This window comes from Chlamydotis macqueenii, chromosome 2 (assembly GCF_036417535.1).
Source record: "Chlamydotis macqueenii isolate bChlMac1 chromosome 2, bChlMac1.mat, whole genome shotgun sequence".
NCBI classification, from domain to species: Eukaryota; Metazoa; Chordata; class Aves; order Otidiformes; family Otididae; genus Chlamydotis; species Chlamydotis macqueenii.
The window spans coordinates 50,001,381-50,028,815 of record NC_141557.1 but is presented as its reverse complement, the minus strand read 5'-3'; the positions used below and the strand labels follow the sequence as shown (position 1 = coordinate 50,028,815).

Genomic DNA, 27,435 nt, shown 5'->3' with positions numbered 1-27,435 from the left:
AAGGCAAACTGTTCCTGGTGACGTGACATCAATTGCCAAAGGAAAGGAAATATATAATGAGGTGGAAGAACATTAGGCTTCAGAAGATGCAGTGAGAAAAAACTAGCTTTCTATTTCATCCAGGTGTCAGAGAACCCATGCTGTGTGTTGCCCTCAGTCAGCCATCCTCCTAGGTTACGCCACAAACCTGACTGTCCCTTAATGTAGGTTTTAAGCCCTATCCTTCTCTCACTTTACCTCAGCAAGCAACCTTGGAATCACCAGACTTGACACTTGAATGTAATAGATGTCTAGTAAAAATTATAAACCACATTGACATACAGATCATAGACACACTCTATAATGGGAGCCGTGGCTTTCACCTTGTGAACCCACCTGAATGACGCAAAGTAGAAGGAGCTGCTGAAAGTACACTGGGGGTGAATGGACCCTGTGAGTCCTCATTGTACGTGGTGTACTTGAACTCACAGCAGCACTTCTACTTTAGAATAAAACACAGCCTGTACAGAGATTGTCTAAGTGGTGACAGGCAATCAACGATTAAAGATACTTTGCAACTGGTGAATAAGAGTTAAATTTAAGATTTACAGGTTGTCTTTGTGCTGTCTTAACTCTTCTCCTAATGAAGCAAAACCAATGAGCTGTGTTCAGATCTTCAGTTAAGGTAAAGTCTGAGGAGGGAGCCATTGTCTTCTGTGAGATTAGGTTTAATAGTGAGAAGAAAACCAGATCATTTTTCAGGCACACAAGCTCTACCTCTAAGAACGTGCATTCTCCAAGCTGTCCCTCCGAAGTCAGTAGGAGAGTGTATAATATCTAAAGTATCTTTATGAACCTCTGAGAGGGTGAAAATTGAGGCCACATTAAGCAGAGGGTACATGTTTGCACAAGACCAACACTGCTTTTTGGCTACAAGACACTATTACCATAGAAATAACAATTTTTATTATAAAATTGCAATAAGCAGCATTTGCCTGTGCTCATCTATGCACAACTTTCTTTCCAGTCATTGGTCAGGCTGCTGGATACTCAAGTCCAGTGGGGATCTGGCACAGGGGAACTTACCTGGTTCTCCTTCAGGGTTATCTGTCCCTGTTCCTTGCAGCCAATGAAAGTCCTGATACACCTGTAAATCTTCTCATCGTGTTGCACTCTTTGAACAAAGTTAGCAGGAAAAAATCCAGTTCTGTCAGCAATTTTCCCCTGTGGAGAAAACATATTGATAGAAGAAGGTCATTAACAGCAGTAGCTTTAATAAAAGTTCAGTATTGAAAATAAAATATTTTTCCCTTTGGAAAGGAAACAGATAGATATAAAATAATTTGTACATACCTTCCACCAGTCTTCATTGGAGTCTTCCAGAAGAGTGATCATATCCCCTGGCCTGTCATTAGAAGAGGAAAGTAAATTAAGATGACTCTTAATTGTTACGCTGCATCAGCTTCTACAATTACCATCTAATAGGAAGGTGGTCCTTCCTAAGTAATTTTGTCTGAGCATTCACCGCAGGTAGATTCAATGAGGCAACAAGGTTTTCTTAAATTATACACAATAATGTAGCAAGAGAGTCTCTGTATATTTGAGTTAGGTCTATATTTTGAGACAACATCTATGAACTGGATTTTTTTTTTGCTTCCTGTTTAATAAGAAACTGTTTAAAATACAGTCCCTATTTGTTACTGGCATTATCTTGTTACTTCAAGACATTTCACATCGTTGGAACACACCACCTTATCATCTGTGTTTTCAAACTGTGATTGCAGAAGGAAGGCAGCAGGAAAATAGTTCTATTTAACTGACAAAGGCAATTAGTCAGCAGGGATATAATTCCGTCTTTTTGATTTAAAAGGGACATATTTACCTTTATAATATGTGGTACAGGGTTGTAATTGCTAAGTATCAGCATCCAGCTGACTAGTTCCAAAGCAGAGCTAGGAGAATAATTTGGCTGGAAATGCTAATAGTGAAATGTGCTAAGCTGATTTTGCACAGGCAGTTGAACAGTTATTTGACCTCCTTACCCCCATTGGTGGTACTTCATCAATATTATGTAATTATAATAGGGCTGCGTTGTAGAAAGTAAGTGGCAGCCCATTTCCAAACGAATTAACCTCAGAAAGCTCTGTCTGCTTGATAAGAGTGATTTCTTCTATCTTAATAAAATTAATGGTTGAACCCTAATAATTTAGCTTTCCTTGAATTCCCTGTTAGGCTTACTGTACTGTGTATCTGTAGTATGTGATGGATAATGGGTCCAATTTAATGGGCTCTGTCAGAGCATGCACAGAAGATGTGGACCTATCCAGGATGCAGCTGGAGATGGGGGGTGGTGGTGGGCCTCTTCTGTCCACTTGCCCGGTGGCTATTCTTGCTGCTGACATCTGGTGAAACAGGCATTTAGTCTTCTAACACCATGTGGTCTGAATGAGAGTTTTCCAGCTTTCACAGAAAGGTGCTATCAATTGGGCAACAGGGTAGGTTTTTCCTCAAGCCCTCCTCAGGAAGTTGTTCCAATGTGTTTGGAAAAAATAAATGTTGCTGAGGCGAGAAAGGAAGTTAGAGAAAAAGGACAACTTAGTTTCCCAGGGGTAAAAGATTTCTTCCATGGGAAAGGACATCTTATTTCAGTTAATATTTAATATAAAACACTTAAAGAGGTTTTGAGGGAGCCCACCTTGCCACTTCAGAGTGAATAGGCTGTAACACCATTGGAGCTCTTACACTGCAAGGAAAAGCACTTTCAAAAAGAGGATTTAGAGACTCCTATCCCTCCAAATACCCTTCAGCCTGGTGCTTAGAAAATAAAATTTTATTTGGCTGTCAGAGAAAGACAGCAACTGAACCTAAAGTCTCTCCATGCCAGTGGTCTAAGCACTGAGATTTTTAGATGCAAGACGTGCGGATTTTGCTTTCGGATATTTTTTAGCACAGGGCTAACAGAAATTTCTCTAATGTCCAAAAAGGATTCTGAAATAGAAGCCTGAGCTGGACCTATGTGACTCAGGCTGCTAATCCCTGAAAGAGAGCAAATGGCTTGGTGTTTACTACTAGTTGAAACCACTCTCAGGTCTCACCTTTCTCTACTGTAAATCACAACTCTGGAAAAGTTATCTGCTCTGCCTTAGTGCTCTAGATTTCAGTTGGTGGCAAGTTGGCACTCATCAGCCCCGAAGTGGCCAGGCAACCACTGATGATCATTGTAGGTCCCTTCCAACAATTCAATTCGATTCTAGTCTAGTCTATTCATTGCAGTATCTGAAACCTGGGGTTGCTTTTGTCTAGGACTCTACTTGTTTTAGAATAAGGCCATCTCTTAGAATAAGTGTATTACTGGAATGTCCTACTTATGCTAGAGCTTTGGAAAACCGAACTGGCTGCTCCTGCTGTTAAGGAGGAAATAAAGGCTGTGGCAAGTGCTAATTACTGCTGAAATCAGGGCTGGCACTTCTCTGCTGCAGTAATCTGCCACCTATTACAGACCCTCAGAGATGAGCTGAGATCTCCAGAAATCTCCGCTAACTCTTCCCAGCTCAGCTTCTTTCCCTGTGTATTGGGTTTGCGTGGCAAAGTTTTGGCAGGGGCAGGGCTACAGGGGTGGCTTCTGTGAGAAGCTGCCAGAAGCCTCCCCTGTCTCCGATAGAACCAATGCCAGCTGGCTCCAAGACAGACCTGCTGCTGGGCAAGGCTGAGCCCACCAGCAATGGTGGTAGCACCTGTGATAACACGTTTAAGAAGGGGAAAATGTTGTTGTACAACAGCAACTGCAGCTAGAGAGAGGAGTGAGAATATGCGAGTGCAACAACTCTGCAGACACAAAGGTCTGTGAAGAAGGAGAGGGAGGGGGTGCTCCAAGTGCCAGATTCCCCTGCAGCTCATGGTGCAGCCCATGGTGAAGCAGGCTGTCCCCCTGCAGCCCATGGAGGAGCAGAGATCCACCTGCAGCCCATGGAGGACCCCACGCTGGATCAGGTGGATGCACCCAAAGGAAGCTGTGGCCCATGGGAAGCCTGCACTGGAGCAAGCTCCTGGTAGGGCCTGCCAACCTGTGGGGAGAGGAGCCCACTCAGAAGCAGTTTTACTAGCAGGATTTGTGACCCCATGGGGGACCCACGCTGGAGCAGTCTGTTTCTGAAGGACTGCACCCTGTGGAAGGGACACACACTGGAGCAGTTCGTGAAGAACTGCAGTCTGTGGGAAGGACCCACATTGCAGAAGTTTGGGGACTCCACTCTGGAGCAGGGGAAGAGTGCAAGGAGTTCTCCTCCTGAGGAGGAAGGAATGGCAGAGACAATGTGTGATGGATTGACTGCAACCCCCATTCTCCGCCCCCGTGCTGCTCAGAGGGAGGAGGCAGAGAAAATCAGGAGTGAAGTTGAACCTGGGAAGAAGGGAGGGATAAGGGGAAGGTGTCTTTAAGATTTCATTTTATTTCTCATTATCCTACTCTGATTTTATTTGCAATAAATTAAACTAATTTCCCCAAGTCAAATCTGTTTTACCTGTGACAGTAATTGGTGAGTGATCTCTCCTTGTCCTTATCTCAACCCATGAACTTTTTTTTTGTATTTTCTCTCCCCTGTCCAGCTGAGGAATGGGAGTGATAGAGTAGCTTTGGCAGGCACCTGGTGTCCAGCCAGGGTCAACCCACCACTGTCCCTGCCTTCATTATGTTAGGGCTGGTCAGTGTCTGGTTAGTCCCTGATGTGGGTTCTCAGGACAGTGCTTGTCAATCTTGACAGCATTGCTATGCTGAAACCATCTCCAGCAACTCAATTATGTTAAATGAAAATTCATGCAACTGAGTTGAATCCTGCCTGGCTCTGCAGTGACCAAACAATACTACTAACTATTTGGCATCCCTTATGAAATGGTGTTAACCCATGTATTACTGAATTTCTGGACATGGCAAAACCAACACTGCTGTAGCTGAGTAACAGTAGCCTAAAACCTAGATAGTGTCTTGGAACAAGCATGCTAGTCATTACAGTCCAGGTTGCAGACCGCAGAGGGATGTGTTTTCCAGATAGTTATATCTTGATAAGGATGGTAGTCCAGCGCAGGCTTGTCTGAATGGTGTTCTTCTACATGGAACAAATGCATAAGCTGGAATACACCTCTAAAGGAGCAAAGTGGAATCCCTCAAGCAGAATAGCTGGCAAGTTGCACTGAAGGTCACCATACTCTGTCACTATTTTTTGAAGATTTAACATTTCTAGAATAATGATCAGGAAATGCCAGCAAAGCAGAATGAAAGAGAGGCTTGTAATTTTTGTCTTACATCCCACCCATTAGTTCCAGATTGATGAGAACACACAGCTGGGAACCAGAAAAAAAAGCTTTCAGTGAAGGAGATGCTGACAAGAGGGGCATTTCTCTGGCAATTCCCTCAATTCTGAGGCATAGGAAAGATTGTTTTGATGTAGGAGATGCCTTGAAAAGAGCTGACACATTTCATGACAAAAGCTTTAGCAAGAACGTGCAAAATGGGAGTAGCATGAGTCAAACTAATTGCCCTAAAAGAAAATATATTCTTTCACTTCAGTGGGCTTGGATCAGACCTTGCAGTGCCAGCAACTGATGCAGAACTGAGGAAGGAAGTGTTAAAAACTATAATTAACAAGGTTATTTTGCAAAGATCAGAATACATCTTCCTCATGTGAAAAAATTCCCATCCTGTCATCCAGCAGCTGGACATAGTTCTCTTTTCTCAGACATAATCTGAATGTGAGGGAAAATCAAACAGGACTGGTAAAACATTCAGCATTAACATGAGAGCAGGTGAAGAATTCCTATTTGAAAATTGGCTGAAAAAACATAGCAACTGAAAACTGAATATTTTCTAGATGAAAGTCATCTTGTTCCTAAAGCAACATAAGTGTGTTTGAAACTTCTTATCTGTGGTGTCCTTGACAAAAAAGTTGGTCACCAACTTTTTTTCTCTGAGAATATCTCTGTATCTACAAGTGGATACCTCTATAAAAATGTTTAGTACAAATGTCAGAATGAACCCTTCCTCCCTTGAAGTCATATACAGACATATAAGCCACAGTTTGCATGAGTCAAATCAACTAATAAATATTTTGAGACTTTACCTCATCTCCAAGTCTTCATTTTCTTGTGGTACAAATTTGTACAAGGCAACATAGGTGTTCATTTGTAACGTGCTTTTATAAAATGGTCCCTTTAAGAAAAAAGAGAAAGAGAAAATGTAAATATCTGTTCTGCAGAGGAATTTGGTTCACTTTATTAGAGACTGAGGAACCAGCACCTGATCTTCCAAGAAATGAGCCAAAATCATCTCATTGCTTTCACACCTTGAAGGACTATGGCCCAGATACACTGCAAGCCACCAAGACAGTAACTATCTTCATTTAGAAATAAGATTATTTGAACACTAAGATAAAATTCTAGACTTCCAAAGAACACAAGCAGAAATCTGCACAAGTTGGTCTTTTGGGTGAGATATTAAAAACGAGTCTGCCTTTTGCTCTCTGTTAGTATATGACTCTTACAAGCCCAGTAGTGTATTACTGGCATTACGTAAGGTGTTTATTATACAGTCCTTGTTATAGATGGAGCTAGAGTTGTGCAGTGCACAGGCTCAAAAAACAGGGTGGGAAATTCACTTTCTTAAATGGAAAGCTGCCTACACTGGGCTTCCCACAGAGAAGACTGGCTACTCTCTCTCCTGCCTTTCTCCACTGGTAATCTGGAGAAACAAAAACACTTAAACCAAATGTCAAATAATTTTCCAAATAAAATCTGTGATTTTTACATTACTATTCTATCAACATGTATCAATACCAATTTGTAATAAATAGAAGAACATAAAAGGGACCATAATGGGTAAACCAATGCACTATCCAGTCTGATATATTGCTTCCAACTGTGGCCAGTGGCCCAGAAATGGTATAAGAACATGACAGTCAGATATCGATGCTTCTCCAGAATAGTGCCCCAGCAGACCTACTCAAGGTCCTCAGCTGTCCATAAAAACAAGCCTTTTATATGACTCCACATCCCCATTGCATTCTCACAAAATTTATGCCCATACCGGGGAATGTATACTTTTTGGTTCTTCTCCAAAGTGTTCTGTGCCATTTTCAGAGTATGTAAACACTGAAATAAAGAAAACATATGACATTTTAGGATTAGTTTATGACTCTTCACCTCAACAGGATCACCTTTATTTTGTTAGTCTCTTCCCTTTCCCCCTTACTTTCTTTGACCCTTTGTGCTCTCCCCTGAACTCTTCCACACTCTCAACAAAACCACCTGAAGATTTTACAATCATAACAAATAAACGATTTTGATCAGACACATATATACGAGTACAGCACTGGGAATAGAACCTAGGTCCCCTCATAGCATTACTGCTTAAAGTTCAGCAGCCTTTTCCTCACACTGAAGTCTGTATTTTAAGGTTTAGGACAAGCAGTATTTTGGTTTAAAAGAACCTGCAAAACCCGATGAACATATATGAGCGATATTGCGAGAAGTTTGTATGCAAAACCCCTTCTTCCCCCCTCTTTGACTCTCCATCTTCTAAATGTTTGATAGCCTTCTTTGATCGCTTCCTCCAGTAGTCCCTGCCCAGGGGGCACTGGGTATACTGCCTCTCTCTGATTTTATAGGAGGTACCTGAACTTCTGTGACAGCAGTCACAGCACATAACATACCTGATAACTAATCAGTTACTATAATTGCTTCATGAGCTGATTGACGCCTGCCCTCAGTTATCTGCCCAGAAAAACCACAGTGGCTTTATTAGATTGACTGAATTTCCCCTTCACATTTTAAGAATTGCCTGGTGTTTCTTGCTTCTGGATACAGTCTGAATACGATTTTAACAGCTGGAGTCTTTGAGCAGCTAGAACTATTACCATCTTCTCCCACCATTTACCTCTGCAGGTGTTTTCAGTAGAAGCTGTATTTTGTAGTTTCTAACAATTTGTAAATCTCCAAAATGGTAATAAGTAGCAGAGTGATTGAGTGCTCTGTGATACAGTTACGTGTGTTCATGTGAAAGAAGGTGCCAGGGAACACCAAACTCCTTTGCTCTTTCACTTGCTCACCCTTTCTTCTATCAATGCATATCTCTGTGGCTATTCTACATTGTAAATGACAACCAAAACAAAGTCTTTGAAGATGCTTCACAAGGGAAATAGTAAGTTTCCTTGATAGTAGAGAGTTGTACTGAGACATTCCAAAAACATAATGTTCTTGTGACAGAGAAAAGATAGCTCTAACAGCAGCCACAGCATACATGAGAAAGATTTTGTACAAAGTGACACACATCCACAAGCACATGTTCTCTGCCAAAATACTGTAGTCATGAAGCCCCATGTGTGAATGTGAAGACAGCAGGTGAGCTGATAACCTGCAGTGTTTAACCTGAAAAATGCTCCAACTTGTGTCCAGGTGGTCTGACTGCAGCTGAGCTGGGGCTTCACTGTGCTACTCACCAGGTTCTCTGGTAGAGGGACTCCAACCCTGCAAACTGTCATGAGTACCAGAGGGAAAACCTTAAAAATAAAATTAGTTTTCTGCATCTTCTAGTATAGAGGTATACATATATCTGACACCTGTGTGAAGGGATGTAAAATGCTGCTGTTACAACCTGGCAGTGTGTAAGTCTGTCACAGTTCAGCCCCACTCAGGGTCAAGCTATACAGTCTCTTGCTCACTCCCCTCACCCTCCAGTAGGACAGGGAAAAGAGTTTGTAAAGAAAAGAAGGAAAAATTTGTAGGCTAAGATTAAAAACAAAAAAAAAAATCACAGAATAACAGAAAAAAACAAAACATAGATGGAAAACAAACAAACAAAACTAACAATAGAGAAATATTGAAGCACACGACTTACAGTACAACAGCTCCCAGTGGATCCTGATGCCCAGCTTCCTTCCAGGTAGCAGGAACCTCCCCCTCACCACCCTCCTCACTGATATACTGAGCATGATGCCACAGGGTACGGAACAGCCCTTTGGCTAATTTGGGTAAACTATCCCAGCTGTTGGCTAATTAGTAACCTATCCCAGCTGTGTCCCCCAGCCACAGGGGCAACCAGCTCCAGTTCCTCTCCCAGTTCAGGTGAAAATCAACTCCATCCTAGCCAGAACCAGGACAAAGTCCTACCTACCCCAAATCATTATGCTTTGGTTTTTTTTTTGTGTCCAGAGGAAAAGGAGTTAGGGATGCAAATAGAAAAAGTTGTGGTGAATAATGAATTGGGTAATCAGCAGCATTTTGAACTTGCAGAAAATAATTCACTAGGTGAAGTGGAAGTATTTCAGCAGCATGTTTGGAGTAATTTCTGCTTGGTGACAGAAAATAAAGCCGAGTTACGATTGTTTAGCCTTGTGAGCTGTGGAGCTGACCCAGCACGTAAGGAGGGAGCTGGACTGCATTCTTGTGTTTGCTGAGAAGTACTCACCAAACCTGGGTTTGCAGGGAGGACATCCTGTATTAACTCAAGGGGAAAGCACTCAAATCCCCATTGATAACAAGCTCATCACTTAAAGTACATTTTGGCTTGCGAGACTTATGTTATGGCTAGTAATTCACAGCAGTAAATGAGTGTAACTGGCTTAGAGGAGACTGAAGGGCTGGAAATTAGGTACGCCATCTTACAGTTGTAAACTAGGAAGCTTTGCTTCATATCACGTGTGCCAGCATCTGAATGAAAGCATCTTCCCTTGAAGTTGTTGTCATAGGAGTCTATAGGAGCGATTACATGGCCACACATGTGCTGGGTCCTTTCACCCTTTAGCAGGTTGTATCTTTTTTGCTGTTTCCCTTTAATCAAGGAGTTTCAAATACAGATTTTCCTAAAATCACATTTGCAGAAGACCATTTTTTTAAATGGAAAAAAAGTAAAAGAACTGGAATGGATGGACTTGATTCATCAAGGCATTAATGTGGAACTTCCTGCTAAAGAGGTAGTGGACAGCTGAGGAAAAAAGAGTAGTGAATCACTCTGTAACAACATTAGGAATTTACTTTGTTAAATTTTTAATCTCTGTTTACCTCATGGTCTCTGGATATTACTAGGAGGCTCTTGAACCTGAAGACCATAAAGGTACATAGTTCACGTCTCCACACAACAGAAATACATCTATTTTCGTATTTGCTTGCCCTAGCAGTAGCGGCCAAAAAAATAAAACAAACGAACAAAACAGGGATTTTTACAATCTGAAAAGGATTCTAGCATTTCCATAGCTTGTGCAAACAGTGTGGGCAGTTTATTAAAAATCTACCAAGGGGAAATTTTTGGAGTGATGGATGCATAATTTATAGCCTGAGCCTCTGAAGGATGGATTGTAAAAAAGCCAGTGCTGATCAAAGGAATCGTTAATGTGCTGCAGAAGTTATTTGGAGATTTGACACATGCTGAGTTTTTAAACTAATCTCTTTGAGTAAGTTCCTTGAATGCCTCTCACTGCATTCAGCAAATGCAGATCTCAGAGGAAAAAGTTTCTTTGGGTTTCAGACATGAAATTACCAATTGACAATGAAATAAAAAGTTATCTGAAAACTCAAACAGGGCCAGTTAATCTCAGGTGGGCAGGATTAAACGATGTGAAGCAGACTGAATTCTTTAACCAGGTCAGGTCAACTCGCAATTGCAAGTTGACCTAAATAAGTTGTCAGGAGAAAGCAGGTAACACAGATGGGATGGTCACAAAATGAGAGGGTGGAAATGACTGAATACAGTGAGAAGTGATGGGACCAGGAGGGGAGGAAAGGAACAAGAAGGTAGCATAAAATGGGAGTGGGCAGTTGAAGCTGGTGTTTCACCCACATGAATTGCTAGCAGCACGTAAGGGAGTCTAAGAGAAGAAAACTATGCTCCCTGTGATTTTTGTAGTGTACATCTCATGTGAGATTCAGCAAAGCAGCCTTCAGGTGCTGTTAGAGTGGCTGCTCTGGTGGTTTGGGCCTGAAGTTTTGGTTAGTGCTCCAAAACCCTTTGTACTTATTGCTTCCTTCACCATGACAGAATTCAAGAACAGGGTCACAAAAAACATCCCTCAATGGCTGAGATATCATTACTAAGCTGTCAATTGGTATGATGGTCTCAAAGTCCCATCATACCAATGCTGTAAAAACTTTGCTTTTGTACTGCGAGCAGACAAAAGAATTAGGCTATTAATATTACTGGGCACATACTACAGTTGTACTGAGAAGCTGCAATTACAATCAAGATTCATTGTGCTGGGTATTCTACAGACATATGGATATTGTACAATTCATTTCTTGTCCCAAAGAGATTATGGTACACCGAGACATGTAGACAAGTCAAACATATGGAAAAGAAAGGAAGTATTATTTTTTTTCCACTCTGCTGATGTGGAACTGAAGCTCGTTAAGCAGTCTAGAGTCATCTTCATGAAGTGCAGGAGACAGGGGATGGACCTGAACCTTGTCCAGTGTCAGGTCCAGACACAGGAAATTAAGAAACCTAATGGCTTGGATTTCATCTGAATGGCAAGAGGCTTTCCCCAAATTTTTACACCAACTACATACCTGACACACCTCCTGCTTTGAAAACCAGAATGCTGCTAAAACATGAACATGTCGTAAGAAAACATCTGAAATAGGTTGTACACAGGCCTGTGCATCTGAAGATGTTCTCCTGGCCTGCAGCACTCACCGCTGTTGCTGCGTTTCCTGCTTATGTCAAGGGTGCCTGCAGAGCTATCGCCTTCCTCGGGCACTTCTGCCAGGTCAGCTGTCTGCAGGGATAGAAAGAGCAAATGAGATGGGATAAGCCAGAAAAAGTGAGCGATGAGGTGAAATAAGGCCACACAAGAGCCTTTGGGGAATGTAGTACTTGGGTGCTATCAGAGCAGAGCAAGTCAGCCTAATGGGATTGCAGAAAATGTTGTATCTGGTGATGGGTAGACAAATACCTACTTCACAGGGAGCAGTGAAAGCTCAGAAAGAACTTCAGACCAAGTTTTCAGTCTGAAGTATAAAAGATCTCTGCAGCATAAAGTGAAGTGAAAGTTAAGGAACAAAGGATTATGGTAAACAATGTGTTTCTCTGTATAAAATGAAGGGGCTTGGGGGAATTTGTAGATCCTGCAGGTATACTAAATAGCTGTCTACCGAGGAGACTCGACATTAATTGAAACTACTGACTATTAATTTATTAACCCTTACTATACTATTCAGTAAAATAACTGTAATGTAAGGGTGATTTTAATTCTGTCAAAATACTGTGAAAAAAGGAGCTGGAGTGTGGTGGAGTTGGTGAAGTCAGTCTTTAAATATCTGCCCTCATTTTCTTTTTAAACAATCTGGCTGGTATAGTTAGGGAAAAATGAAACCCAAATGTTGTTATTAGAATTACTATGATTTCGTATTTGCACCATATTAATGTTAGTCATGATTAGGGACCCATTGTTCTAGTTGGCTTCTCCAAGTATAGCCCGACAGGAACCAGGAGCTGCTCCAAAGATCTCTGTCCGAATCTGGCCTTACGGAGCTTCAGTTTCTGATCTTTCCACACGTGACTTCTTTTGGGTAAAACATCTTTTATAGCTGTAAAAACCCCAAATGTTGAACTTCAGTCAGGTGCTATCTCTAATCTGAAAAACTGAAAATCCTTTTATGTTCCTAAGCTTTATTTATTTTTTGTTAAAAAGATTTTAAGACACATGGAAGGAGTTATATTAATTATTCCATGATACTCTAGAATGATACTGTACACACAGCTCTGTCCATTGCTTTGCAGACCTTTGCCTGAGGTACAGGAAGAAAAGCTGAAGGAGGAACATTCACTGCTTTTGTTCAGGGAGCACAAAATGTGAACTGCTGTATAAATTTTTTCCTTTTACTAGTGTTGACAACAAAGGGTTTTGTTTTTTTTAGAAACTACTTTGACAATTCTATTTCCCCTATCTAGTACTTTCCCAGCTACTTCTCCATTAGTATCTCCAAGGATCCTAAGGAACAAAGAGGTTAAAAGTAGATTTATGCCACAGGTATCTTGTGGTTATCTTGTTTCCCTTGCTATTTTGAGAGCCTTCTGCTTTACTGCTCTGTTATGCCTTGGATTTAGACTCAGCCTTTTCCAGCAGGTCATGCTTGTCTTATATCTCGCACAAATGGGTCACCCCTGGATGAGAAGGCACTGCAGTAGTAATGCTAACACACAGTCAGGGTAAAGTATATCTAGAGATTTCTGCTTGCTGGGTGGAAAAGGGAAAGACTGGCTTTGTTGAAATAAGTCCCAGCCATCTTTCAGCTCATTGCTACAGCATGGTCCTCAGCCTTTATAGACCAGCTTCGTAATTGCTGATTAGCTTCGTATTTTGTTGGGTACTTCTGCATATGGGATGTGCAGTGACTGTCTCTTCAGTATATACCTCATCCAAAACACCCTGAAGTAACCTCAGTTACCTTTAATGATTTTTCAGTCAAGAGCTATATGACGAATGGTCTAATAGAAATGATAGAGGTACAAAGCTGCTTTTGAGAGGAGCTGATCCACAAAAAACTAACAAGAACTGGAATCACATTTACATCACCTCAAGTGACTTTCTGTATAAACGTGGGTTGCAGAAGCACATTTTTGAAGGAAGCAGCAGGTAGTAAATCTGGAGCATATGGCCACTTTCTTTTATGGGAAATGCAGAATCTGAGCTGAAACATCACAGTGGGTGCATCCACACTGCTCAGTCATGTTAAAAATATCTTGGCTAGTTCAGAGCAAGAGAGTTATCTCTACTCTGTGCACAGACATGAACTGCAATCCTGGAAGCTTCATGGCTGTAGAAGCAGGGCATGGCTCCTAGGCTAGTTGCCTTTGCTTTTGACTACCTTCAGCAGGAGCAGCTGTGATGCTCTGACCCAGAGCAAACCCTTAGACCACTTGGATACCACCTGCGAGGTGTAGTAGGATCCCAGTTGTCACCGTGTCCTTGGTGACCCGGGTTTCATCACACGGCAGAACCTTGAAGAACTCCCCAGCTCCTGGGGTTGGGGCACAGCCCAGTCGCAAAGCCCCAGTGCTGCTGTGAGTCTCAGAGTTGTGTTGCTGCTTCCGCTTTGAGGAGCAGAGCAGCACAGAAGTGAGGACCACTGGGGAGAGATCCCAGTCCCTATGCGTCATTAACTGCACACGTGCTACTATCTCACACATTCTGGTGCATTTTCACCTGGGCCCTAAGGGCTCTGTGTCACATCCCTGCTCTGGCCACTGGTCAGTGCCTGCTCCTGGGTCACAGTTGTAAAGCTCCATGGCCCCAGCATTTGGACCAGGGTTCTGCCTGCCCCTGGTTTTTATCTTTGTCTGAATCTACAGGCTTGCAGTGGCAGAAGTTATGGTTTCACATGTCTGTTTATTAAGTTCTAGAACGTTTTCTATTTTCTGTATGCTGATGTTATATTCTCTCTCAGTCTCAATACCCTGGAGAAATTCCCGTAATGAACTTGCGTTCCTCATTCTACTCCCACACCCCACCCAGTTATGATCAGCTCCCTAGGGCAAGCTGACACAGCATTCACGATTTCTATGCTTGAGTTGTCATTCATAATTTAACATAATGCTTTATTGATTTAGAAAGCAATAATTACATTTGTAGAACTTCTGTTTCAAAGTAAATTAAATAATTGAAAGAAAGAACTTTAATCACAATGCAGCAGGTGGTAGAGTCACTTTGGGTTTTAAAAAGAATGGAAATTAGCAAATTCCTTTTAAGGCACAAACAAGGGTGGATAGAGGACATGTCCTTTAATAACTCCTTTGCAGATTTCACTTAGTTCTTGTTTAAATTCATCTGTCTTCTTTCCCACCTGACGTCTGTTTAGAGGCCACCTGTACCACCTGAGGTTACAGTTCAGCCATGTGAGTGAGCACACATTTAAGTGCCAGGGAAATGTTGTACCAAACATAAATAGGTTTTAGCACAACTTTAAATTAAACATGTAAGTATTTGCTCTGAGGCCTGGAGACCAAGTCTCACGTCTCTGTGCCTGGTGGTTTTTGTTCTGAGGTGAGTGCAGGAGAGATTGTCAGATAATGTGGGTCTGGTTTTTAGACATGACAGTCAGCTTTAGCCTCCAGTGCATTCATGTGTGATTTTTTGGGGGGTATAAGAGGAGGAGTAGGGGGCATCTCTTGAGGAAAAAGAGAGCCCCAAGCACAGGCTTAAGTGCCTGTTTATGAGAGGTGAGAGGGTATGAAATGTTGTTTCAACACCATGAATGAGCTCCTGATCTCATGGGTCTCAATACTGTTGAAATAACCATTTCTGTAAGGAAGAAATTAGTAAGAGTTATTGTAAGTACAGACTTAGCAAAGGCAGGGCTAAGGGAACTATCGTTTCCCTTGTCCTCCTCCAGCTCTTCTGCCATGGTCCTGAAGACAATGACTCTTATGATAGGAGAGAGTGAATGACAAGTATTCATACAAAGATGAAAATCTCTCTGACTGGATTCAACAAGCTGAGCACACCTGCCTGTATTTAGGTTTTGGAGAGAGGAGCCAAATCTGTGATGCCTCCTGCCTGAGTCTGCACTGGGCAGGGGTGGAGGTGCCAGTCTGTTGTCTTGTTGCGGTAGTAGTGGCTTAATTTTGGCTGGGCTTGTACTGTGGAGCTTGTACTTTTAAACCTAGGCTCTGAGGACTCCAACCCATCGCTATCAGTTGTTTGAAGGGTAAATTTTCACCAGCACCAACAGGCAGGATGCATCTGCTCCAGCATGACAGTTAAATAATCTCTGTTTCACTTTTACACAGATATGCAAAATTGAAATAATACAATTTCCTTTTCCAATCCAATAAAAGAAGATTATTAATTTAATTCGTATATTTCTCTTTTTTCTCAAGGGTAATCTAAAAGACTTAAAACCTGAGTTTCCAAAAATAACCCATTTTCTGGTCTAATTTTGGAAGATGAGAGTGAGATTATCTTTTTTTTTTTTTTTTTTACAATTTGAGATACAAGTTTTGTGAACTCTGATACAATCTCCTGTGAATGAATATCTGTTGCTTCTCCACAAAGAAAATAGAAGAAAGATATGGGATACTTACAGAATTTTTGTTGGGAGAGTCGGACCCACTTCCAGAACTGCCCTTTTTGGTTTTCTGAGCTAGGGAAGTCCCAAAGCGGAGAGTTTCGTACACAGGGTCAACCTTATTTCCACAGGCTACAACAGAAGGAACAAAACATACATTAATCTCTTGAAGATATTTCCGGTCATGTTTCTGCTCCACACCTGCCTCTGCCAACATATTGGGGTATATGCTCAGACAGAAGCTGAGAGACTATCCTGATAAAAAGTGTTTTACTAACTTAGTGGAATTGGCTTTTACTAGTGATTTTCTGCTGCCTCTCTACTCCTATAAAGATCATCCTCCCTTTATACAGGCTCTTTGGGTCTCCACCATTATCTTGTCTATCTTCACCTGCCATCCTCCTCTCTAATCACCATTGATGCTGCCTATACTAAGGTAAGGAAGAAAAAGGACCAGGAGGCTTTAATCCATGTCTTTTGCCTGTTCTGCACTAGGTTGTTTTGTGGTTTTTTTTTTTTTTTTTTCCTGCATGTTTCTGCACTGACCACTTGAAATGCTCTCAACAGTAAATATCTGAAGAAAAAAACCTTGCATTGTGCCTGAGCATCATTGTGGTAAGGGGTGGGCCATCACCTTTATCCATTTATCCTCACAGTGCTACTACTTGGCTAATGTGGATGAACAGGATGGCCTGGGTCTTGCTTGAAAGTTACTGACATCCCTGCCATGGGGCCATATCGGGTCTGGAGGCAGGCGTGAGCAGGTGCCTGCTGTTGGGAATGTGCTTCAGTCTAGGCATAGCCAGAAAGGCCACCACCCTCACTGGTGTATGTCTGTTCAATTTTGACTCCCACCCTCCCTCATAGCTGGCCTAAAGTTGTCTCCCACGGCAGAGCATTGGATGTCTTCAATGGGCATAAGCAAATTCAGTTCAAACCCTCTTCTGCATTCTGCATTAATAGACCTCAACCTCCCTTGCGGTACAAGACTGTAGATATGTAGAATACAGTACATTTGTAGCAGTATTTAGAAGGAAGGAAATTTTGGCTGTAGTACTGAGAAAATACATGGAATTTTGAATTTTTATGAGAGCAAAGTACATCTCATTTTTTAGTCAGAGTTCGTTCAAAATGGTTCTATTACTTCTGACAAAATGATGGATGTTTTTTAGAAAGCGAAACTTAGATGAAATCCATGTAATTCACTTTTTAAAAAAAAAAAAAATCTGCCGAAAACAACAAAGTAAATGTCCTCAGACAAGTAAATGACTGCCTAGTTCTGTCTTTCAGTTTTTGTACAGCCAGGCTTGCCTGGCCAGAGGTGGGGAGAAATATTTTCTGGAATCAACTCAACTTATCCATTGCAAAAATGTTTATTTTCAGGAATTTGGTATTACAGTGAGCAAAATCTAGTCTTTTAGATACTTTGACAATGTGTAGAAGTGGTAAATAAGGAAAAATATGAGGAAAGTAAGAAGTGTGTGTGAAAAAGGACAGGAACCTAGCAAAGTCCCTCAAAAGCCAGACCAGTGGTTTGAATGCCTCCTGCTGATTTAATGTCTTTTATCTGTTTTTTTTTTCCCAGCTCAGAACTTTACCTCAATATTCCAGTGTTTCCTCCCTTTCAAGTTCCTACTTTGATCTGAGGTAGTTGTTATTATAAAGAGGATAATTGCTAAGAGGTTATATGTATGGGGTTTTGAGTGAAACGCACAATAAACACACCCTCTCCTCTTCCAGCTTTGTATCTTTGAAGTGGTCCTTTCCTGAGATGGCAGAAGGACATCCAGTCACCGAAAGGAGCTGGAAGGCTGCTGAGGGTAAATACCACGGCTGGAAGTCTGCTGCTGCTGTTGCAGAGGACTGCCAAAGGGAGACTGAAGGGAAAAGCAATCAAAACCTACCAATAGGCATCACTTCTTTGATGCAGCCAAACTGTTCATGAATGAGTAGTGGTGAGCTGTAGTACCGTCGAAATCCCTTTGGCTGGAGGGAGAGAAAGCAAAAACAAGTGAAGTGCGTTGCTGCCATGACTGGCGTAGGAGAAATAACCTCAGCTCTTTGGCTAATGGCGCAACAGTATGGCGAGGATGGAAATTTACCTCTTGTTGAGTCACTGTGGGGTTTAGAGATCAGGGGTTTTTTTTTTTTGGTTTTTTTTTTATTTTTCTCCTGGAAAAAAATAATTTCTTGTATCCATGTGGAAGGAGGGCTCATTTTCAGCTCCCCTTTATTTTTTCTTACACGAAAGTAGCACTAATTAATTGCAGCAGAAGGGCTGAATCAGAGGTTCTGGGAAGTTTCGCTCTCCCTTTCTTCTTATGTAATGTGAATTTGCATTGTTTTGCATTTGCTTAACATGCGACTATCCTTCTCCACCCTAGCTCCAAATCCTCACGTTCCCACATATACACTTGTGAAACCCAAGGAATTTAGATCTTTTCTGTAGGTTTTTCTAAGATTTGCTGCTGACAGACTGCAGCTTCCACTGTTTTTTTTTTTTTTTTTTTGTCTTGTAAGGTCAAAAAGCTCCCCATGTCATCAACAGATGTCGCCTCAATGTAAATTTGTAGAAAAATGCACTATACCAACTCAAGCTATACCATTCAAGAATACCACAAAATGGCCAGTAATGGCGCCTTATACCACTTGACCAACCAATCTTAGAAGGTTAAACATTCCTGTTACCTCTCTATTTACTATCTCAGCTAGCAAATAGCTCAGGCAAAGGCTGAGCACCCAAAATGAAGGTTCTAACATCTAAGTCTTTGGAAATGTCCTTCAAGGTACTAGAGATTCACAAATGGTCTTTCAGATTTCTAATCTTTGCAGGCTACGAGAACTTCCAGTCACAGTGAGAAGTGGAAAAGTCTCATGGATATTCATATTTTCTGTATCCTATGTTCAGTATAAATAAAAAACCAGTAGACAACCAGTTCTTTTGCTAATAAGCTGCAGTATAGATTTAGAAGGAATAAAGGGATTGACAAATTTGGTTTCTTAGAAGAACAAATTACAGATTCCCCAGATTTGGTTTGTCCCCAAACTAGATTCAGACACAACACGAGCACACAAAACTCCTGTGACTTTATTGGATGACTTCTTGCTGTAAATTTGGCCTCTACCTTTCTTCTTTTGTAAACTAGTGACCAAGAAATCTGACTGGAATCAAGAAATACATGAAACAATTCACGTGATTTAATATTTGTCTTGTCCAAGGCTTGCAATGACATCATTCAGCTCTTCACAGACCAACTTCCTATACCAGAATGCTTCACATCAGGGCTACGATTATGATTTAAATGCATAAAGATTTGCCTCAGGTGTATAAACAATAGCTTTCACTGAATACTCTTGGAGAGAAAAGACTTTTCCAGTGAAAGGTGGGTTTTCTAGCCCTTTTGAAGTCAATGCTTGCATTTTTTCATCATTTAACATATTTAACTCTTTGATTTTAACTCATATTTTTCTCAGGTGCCTTCAGGTTGCAACAGATCTGAGAACATTTGAAACATGAATATACGTATTCAGTTTTCATATTCTAAATGGTTATTTTTCAAAGTTCTTTTTCCGAAAGTACCATATTCCCATAAAAGCAATCAAGTTGGGTTAGAATAATCTCAAATACAGTGTCCTTCCTTTGCTAATCATGAGAATTTGCTGCCCAGAAAGTGACCCAGGCACTAAGGTGCTGTGTCCATACAATGGCAGGTTTCCTCCCAGCCTCTCTACTGAGAGAATGCTTCAAACTCTGTAGTGTCTCACTATGAAATATCCTTTGGTTTTCTTTTTTAACATTAATTATATTTTTTCTTCAAACTCTAACAGTGGAAAGACCAATAAAACATAATTTGAAGGATTTTTCATTTGTTAAACTCCATTGAAATATTTTGACTAATTTATAGTGTTCCTTGAGAGATTTATGCTACAACAAGCACAGTTTAAATCAAATGAATTAATTTTGATATTAACTAAATTTGGACTATATAACTATTTTCACATACACAAAGCAGAGCAGATTTGTGTTTCATTTTTGTTCAGGTTTTTGAGAAGTAGCAATTGCCCAACTGATAACAGGGCACCACTTGCCTTTACTCTTCCCACCTCAGTAAAGAGACCTGGTGTCAGTTCTGTAAACGCATCAGCTAAAAGCCAGCCAGGGGGTCACACACAAAAAGCAAATGGCTCCAGAACAAGCTGGTGCTTCCCATTGCACTTGCTGCCCTGAGCTGTTCACTTACCAACTTGCCCATGCAACGCTGTTGTCCAATACTGTCTGCACACTTGTGGTGGATGCTCATCTTGCAAGCCTTACAGCGCAGCCCATGCTTAGCGTTTGTCCCTGTGAAATGCATAGAAATAATTTAATTAGACAAAATCAATAGTTTCCGTGCATTTAACAAACGACCTGAAAGAACTGATGGGGAGGTCAGTTGCAGTAGAGTAAATATTGACAGCATTTTTCGCCTTGCCTACTTTTTTTGAATGTACATTTATACACGCATTTTCTTTACAGCCTCTCCATTTTAGGCATTTCTCCCCCAGGTTCTTTCCTAGGTTATTGCTGCCTTTAGATACATATTGGATTATGCTCTGTTGTATGATAGTCTTATCAGTGATATCTGCCTCGTGAACATCAAGGAAAATCCCTTTGCTATTTTGAAAGGGCTTGGCATGAGAGCCATGCACAGCTGAGGGAGACATTGAAGGAGCTTTCAGGCTCTGGAGCTGCTCTGGGGAGCCAAGCCATCAGTGGTGGGCTGCATTTTGAGGATGAGAGGGAGTTCCAAGCACACACGAAGTGGCTGAGCACACCCATGCACCCAGGGACCGCTGCTCTCACCTCCCTGGGCCAGTGCTCACAGAGTGCAGGAAGGGCTCCTTGCACCTCCCTGAGTGGGGCAATGAGGATGCCATGGGTCTGACCTTGCTCTCCTTCACTGGCAGCGGAAAAGTTCAATGCCACAGGTAGGGGAGCGCCAGGAGAAATTTTGTCTTACAGAAGCAGATTTCTCCCACTTGGGCAACTGTAGATCTGTGTTATCTTTAATGTAGACCTACTCTTAAACGACAGAGCTGAGGCTGTTTGCTTCCAGGTAGGAGCAGTCACTCTTATTCATACACCCGTAAGACTTCCTAAACCACGCAGCAACAGCTAAGCTGCAGCAACTCTTTTATCCCCATAGGACTGTATAAATGGAATGAGTAAACAACATGTCAGTTCATTACGATCCACTGTGAGAATAAGAAACAAGGTAGTAAAAAAAAAAAACCCAAAAAACCCTTGACATTTTAAGCAGCCCTCATTAGTCAGACATGATAGGAGTATTAGTCAGAAGGATTTTGCATCTGAAAGTACTCATGTAGCTCTTGGTTATTTGAGTAGTTAATGCCATGTAACTGCAGCTGACTTCATTCAGTGAAATGCTGCGTCTGAAAGAAGCACTTCAGGGAAGGGCTCATCAAGTCAGTGACAAAACCCAGGCATTGACAGGACCACTTTCAGGGGAAGAGGTCCCTAGTGTAGCCACTTCCAAGCCAAATAGAGGCGGGCTGGAGAAGCTGGGGGCAGCTGCAGTGAGCCAGGCTCAGATGTTTCACTTGTGCCCTTCTTGTAGGACATGGGAACCGACATCCTCCTGAGACTGCTGGAGAAATGGGGAGTGAATGGGCTTGAGTGTGGGGTGCACTCCAGGGACTCCCATGGCTTGGGGTCAGTGACTGCTCCCTGCTTGTGGCCTGCCCGGCCCCTCTTGGCTTAGCTGATGCACAGTGCCTCACTGCTTGGGTATGTGCAGATGTCTACCCTACTTCCTGGGGTCATTTTTCCTAGCAAATAGAGGATTTACTAGAGGAACACATCCTTGGTTTTTTTTTTTTTTCTTTTTTTTTGTTGTTGTTGTTTTTTCTTTTTTTTTTTCCTGTGGGTTGCACTTGGATTACTGTGTTGTGAGGATTTTTTTTTTCAGTTATAGCTGCTTTTCAATAACACATGCTCAAATCAATATCGACTTCTGCAGCTTTGTGCTTTTATTACTGATGATGAAATGCTGAATCACCCTTCCTGATAGTCAGCTACTGACACAGTGAGAAAACAGAACTTCCTCCACATTTTTTGGGGGTAATATTTATAGAGTGGATTGAGAAAAAGGACAACAACATCATATTTTGCCTATACAACAGTGTCAGTTAGTGTCAGTGCTTACCCTAGGTCTAATTCTCCTCTCACGCTGGTCTGTACTGGCATAACTCTTACCTGCTTTACCACATTATTCCTGAGATTCATCTGAAAGGGCAGTCAGTTCCACAGCCCTTTCTGCTGACTGTGTTACACTCTTCCAGCCATTTTAGTGTTAACATTACAAGGTGTAGATTGGTCCTGGTCCTTATATGTTACAAGCATGTGATCACAGAAGATACACTTGTCAATCTAACTGCATCCAAACGATACACAAAATCAATGCAAAGTGTCTGTGCTACTTTCAAAAAACAAAATTCAACTTCTTCAAAACAAAAAACTGTGGTCATGTGAAAATGAGTAAGACAATAAATTACAAAAGAGTAACACTATATATTTATATTGCTGAATGCCATTTGTTACTTGTAGGCAGGTAACTATTAGCTTCAAAGAGAGGAAACGTGTTTCAGTCACACACTTGAGTCTACAAGATCTCTTTGTAAATCAAATTGAAATTCCCTGTAACTACCAAAAGCTTCAATCTTTAATTCATCATCATTTCTAACTACTTGGTTTGCTGTGGGTCTAGGCAACTTGGAGATAATTTGCATGTATCTCCCTGCCTCCCACTGAGGAATAACTAAAATGCTTAAAGAAGCGGCATTTATTCTGTATTTACACGTAACTATCATGTCTCAAGCTCTGAAAACTCTATTTCTACAAGATGCAATTTTTTTTAATTTCCTCAGGATAATTCTTTCTTCTCCAGTTTCTGATCTCCATCACACTAAATCAAACCTCCTCTCAGAGAATCATGCCTAAGCTATTTTAAAACTGTGTGCAGAGGCTAGGCAACTACGTATTGGCAATGTATCTGACCAAAAAGTTCATGAGATTTAGAACTGAGGCATAGCCACGGGGAAGAACAGATCCACATTGGGTATAGGTGTAAATAAGACCAGAGTTTGACCCATTGCATGAGTTTTTGGCTTCCCACGTATGCAAGGTTGCTGACTTTGCAGTCGCCTGAGTGGGGCTGGTTTTGGAAGGCATCATGGTAGTTTGAAACGGGGAAAAAGCAAGGCAGAACATGGATCTTGCAAACAAGTTATGTAAAGCTGAATAAGTACAGTGAGAGTCCTACAGTGATGCTGGTATAAGAGAGGTATTTCATCATGCCTAAAGAAGTCACACAAGGCATAGCAGTGTATTGGAACATTATTTGCCAATAAATTCTCCTAGAGTGCCTGAGAAAGTCAGGAATTTGGTCTGAACATACATTAAACAGTAGAAAATAAGTGGTAATAATGACTAAAAATAAAAAATGATGATGTTGATAATAATAATAGTACTATCAGCAACACAACAATGGGGCAGACTATTTGAGGGCAATTGGTATCATTTCACTTATCTGCCATAGGGTACCACAGCTTGTTTGAAGCTGAAAGAGTCTCTGTGGTGTGCTTATTTTCACTGAGTTAATCTTTCTGTAGACTGAAGCATGGGGAAGGGGAAGAGTAAGGAGAGAGTTCACATTTGAGATGGCCACAGTGGTATCTGGAAGGGGCAATGTTCCTGCAAAAGTAGTGAAGTTCGGGATACTAAAATGCCCTCCTCAGAGACTTCCACTTACCATACTCTGAAGATCTGCAAGCCTCACTATCACTCTTTTGTTTACTTCCTGCTCCTCTAAATAGCTGACAGCCTGATTGCAGCCTGTATCTATTCACATTAGCAGATATTCCCCTATGCCAACCTTAAAGCACAGCTGGAAGCTATTGGTATAAAGTACTCACTGAAATGTCTTAGCCCATCTGGAATCATCTTGTTTTGTGGTGGATTAGAAATAGAGGAACTAAAGGCTTAGCAATTAAACTAAACTTGGTGCACTTTAACTACTTTTTCTCTGGTTTTTTTTTGTTCAAAGAGGGAGGGGACTAACAGCTTTGATGGACCCTTTGTTAGAAGTGTCACTAGTATGGCACTATTTAGCCCAGATGTTGGTGTTTAAATTGTAAAAATTGCATGCTGCTAAAACTGAGGGTTTAGAATGGAAAGTACTGGACATGTTTAGCTGACTCGTAGTGCCATAAACATACCTTTCAATGTTGTAATGACATTCATATAGGAAAAAAACCACACATTCATGTGTGCATACGTTCTCTATGTCCAATGTATCAATATATCCATTAATTATCTCACATTCAGTAAAAGCTTATATCCTTTTGCAAATGAAAAAGCCAAAACTGATGAAAGAAACAATGTTTCGCTGGAAGCAAATGAGGAAATTTCATGTCAGGATACCTGAGTAGCTCTTAAATAACCTTACAAATGAGGTTCTGCCACAGTAATTTTCTTCAGATACCAGCTAATGTATGCAGACATTCAGCACTGGAAGGACTCATTGTTTTGAAAAGCAGGTCATGTTTAATAACACCTTGCTAGAAATACTCTATGACTGGGTCAGCTCCCATTTGAATATCTAAACAAGTGGCTAGGTTTTCCAGAATAGCCATGGAAAATTGAATCTTAAACTGTTCCGATGTTCTGACCCCAAATACTCCTAAAAGGACACACTGCATCACTTTTGTAAATCTAAGCCTTTTTTTTGGAGGAAGCATGAATCGAAACAGAACACCTCAATACAGATGAATGGGAAGATTTGGAGGCAGAGAGAGACAGAGGAGACAGGGCAGAATTTAATTCCAAGTCTTTATGGCTGTCTATCCTACAGAAGTAATTTAGTAACTACTCTGCATTTCAGGAAAGTGACACTTATCCTAAGGAATGCAAATGAGAATAATGTTTGTCACAGATGCAGAGGGAAACTTTATCATCCTCTTGGCCAGCACAGCTGTGTCCGAAGCACTGTTGGCTGATGCTTTTTGCCTGTTGTTTCAAGACTCAACATAAGATTAATAGCTAGAGAGGGAGAACAAGCCCTACAGCCTGGAGAAATTCAAAAGAAAACTGCAAATGTTGGTAACAACATGACGTTATACTGACTGTATAAAGATAACTATATTAGGCACTTATGTTAATGTGGGGGGAAAAAAAAAGGATAAGATAAAAAGATTCAGGTCTATAAAAGAGAGAAAGAAGAAGGGAAAGACACACAGAGAAACTGTTACCTCCAGCTAAGACCCAAACCACTATTTTTTTTATTGTTCCATCTGAAAGGAACATGCCAGTCAAATAGCTTTAATTTAAAGCTTTCATAAACAAATAAATTTAAAATTGCATATTTTCCATAGAACTTCAACTTCTACTGTGGGAGGCTGATAAAAATAATGAGTGTCTTGCCCCTTTCTCCCCAAGCGCATTTGCAATTGTCACCAGAAAGCTGTCTCCATGCCAGAATTTATGGGAAACGGAGAATTTTAAGCAAGCTGGGCCAGTATTGTAGCAGTGAAGTGTTTAGGATGTCACCTTAGAAGGAGAAAGAAAAGTCCCTGAAAAGGCACTGGTGCCCCTGCAGTCACCTCTAAGCCTTTGTGCAAGCTCCTCTCCCGCCTCCTTCTTCATTTTCAGTTATTTGTTTTTTTGCTTAAAAGCTCTGATGCTGAAAGGGAGACTATTTTTAAAAAATTCCTCTATGGCTACTTCCTGCCCCCGCAGCTGGCTGCTGCTGGACAAGCACTCACCCTCCTCCTTCCCCTGCTGTGGCTCAGTCGAGAGCTGTGGGTAGATCAGAGAATAGCATTTTCTACACAGGACATCCCCATCTTTAAAGTTAAAAATCTTGAACCTAATTCCCCAAAATCATTAGATTTGTAAGGACGAGCTGGGCATCCCTTTGCTTGCTCTTCTTTGGCCTTCAGCCTTCTCAGGTGTCTTCTGCCACCTTGGGAATTGCCCCCTTTCTCTGCTCTAGTACCTGGCACCCTCCTGTTTCTTTTTCTTAACGAGTGCTGGGACCCCATTGCCTGCCCCAGCTGACAGCATGAAGAGGACAGAGGCACAGATCCTCAGCTGGTCATCAGGCAAGTTATAGATCAGAGCCTGAACCTGGATTTCCCCAGCCACCCTAGACGGCTGACTGCTGGAAGGCACTGCTGTTTGATGCCTGCCATCAATTCAAGTTGATGGATGCACAGCTGCTAGGTGCATTGACTGATACACAAATATTCATCTCACATAAAATTACCAGTACTATTAGCAATCCTCCCAGTGCACTTTTCACTGCTAAATATAGGACTGAATGAATTGTTCAAAAAAAGTAGTAAAAAGAGGACATAATAATTTCGTGGTCTGGTGTGTATTGTTCCTAACTGGCCCACAGATAAATGTATTATGGCAGCTCTTGGCATTGTCATTTTGATGATGCAAAAGGACCAATTTTCCTTTTTTAAGGAAATTGCACTTTATAGGTACTCTTCTCTTTTGACCTGACTAGATAGTCTACAGTCATTTGAACACTGTGGCAAAGGCACTCTACGCATGAATAACAGACGTGTAGGATGAAAAAGTTCAAAATACACAGAGAAACCTAGGCAAGAATCTTATTTAGGCAATTTTTCATTAATAATGGCAGCACGGGATTAACTTCAAAGGTTTTACTCTTTATTAAGTGGATTTTTTTTGGTCTTCCCCCCCCCCCCCCCAGTTAAATAATAGAATCAGAATGGTTAGGGTTAGAAGGGACCTTTAAATGTCGCCTAGTCCAACCCCTCTGCAAGAAGCAGGGACATCTCCAACCAGATCAGGTTGCTCAGAGCCTCATCCAACCTGGCCTTGAATGTTTCCAAGGATGGAGCATCCACCACCTCTCTGGGCAACCTGTTCCAGTGTTCTACCACCCTCAGTGTAAAAAATTTTGTCCTAATATCTAACATAAATCTACCTCCCTCTATTTTGAAACCATTATCCCTTGTCCTGTGAGTTCAAAATATGCAGAGTTTTGGGTAGGTTAAATCAGTAGCTCCTTGGGATAAGAGTACACTGTACAGGGATGTCCAACAGCCTGTGGGAGCTAGAGGAGGAACCCCTCCATTTGGGTCTGGACCTGACACCTTGACTGGCTGACCCCATTCCCCTGAGTCCACTTTGTTTCAGTCTAAATCAAGTAGGGTGTAGGGAGAAGCTGGGACTTGTATATTTATGTTCTGTCGAATAGGACTTGATAGCTGACAAGGGTACCTTTCCTGCTATCCTGCCAAATTAGAAAATTTTAGGTTATATGTCACTGAGAGGTGTGGGTCTATTTGAGTGGCTACCCCACCCAATTTCCC

At 41.4% G+C, this 27,435-nt stretch overlaps 1 protein-coding gene across 1 annotated transcript in view; it reads right to left on the bottom strand.

Moving 5' to 3' along the window:
* STAC (SH3 and cysteine rich domain) overlaps window positions 1-27,435 on the bottom strand; it is a 76,251-nt gene that overhangs the window by 10,687 nt on the left and 38,129 nt on the right. Inside the window, exons 3-10 of the mRNA XM_010126699.2 lie at window positions 20,268-20,368; window positions 17,931-18,012; window positions 16,043-16,158; window positions 11,654-11,735; window positions 7,055-7,119; window positions 6,093-6,181; window positions 1,333-1,384; window positions 1,066-1,203 (exon numbers count right to left, since the gene is read on the bottom strand). Coding sequence (XP_010125001.2) covers window positions 1,066-1,203; window positions 1,333-1,384; window positions 6,093-6,181; window positions 7,055-7,119; window positions 11,654-11,735; window positions 16,043-16,158; window positions 17,931-18,012; window positions 20,268-20,368 — 725 coding nt within the window. The remainder of the gene's footprint in view (window positions 1-1,065; window positions 1,204-1,332; window positions 1,385-6,092; window positions 6,182-7,054; window positions 7,120-11,653; window positions 11,736-16,042; window positions 16,159-17,930; window positions 18,013-20,267; window positions 20,369-27,435) is intronic.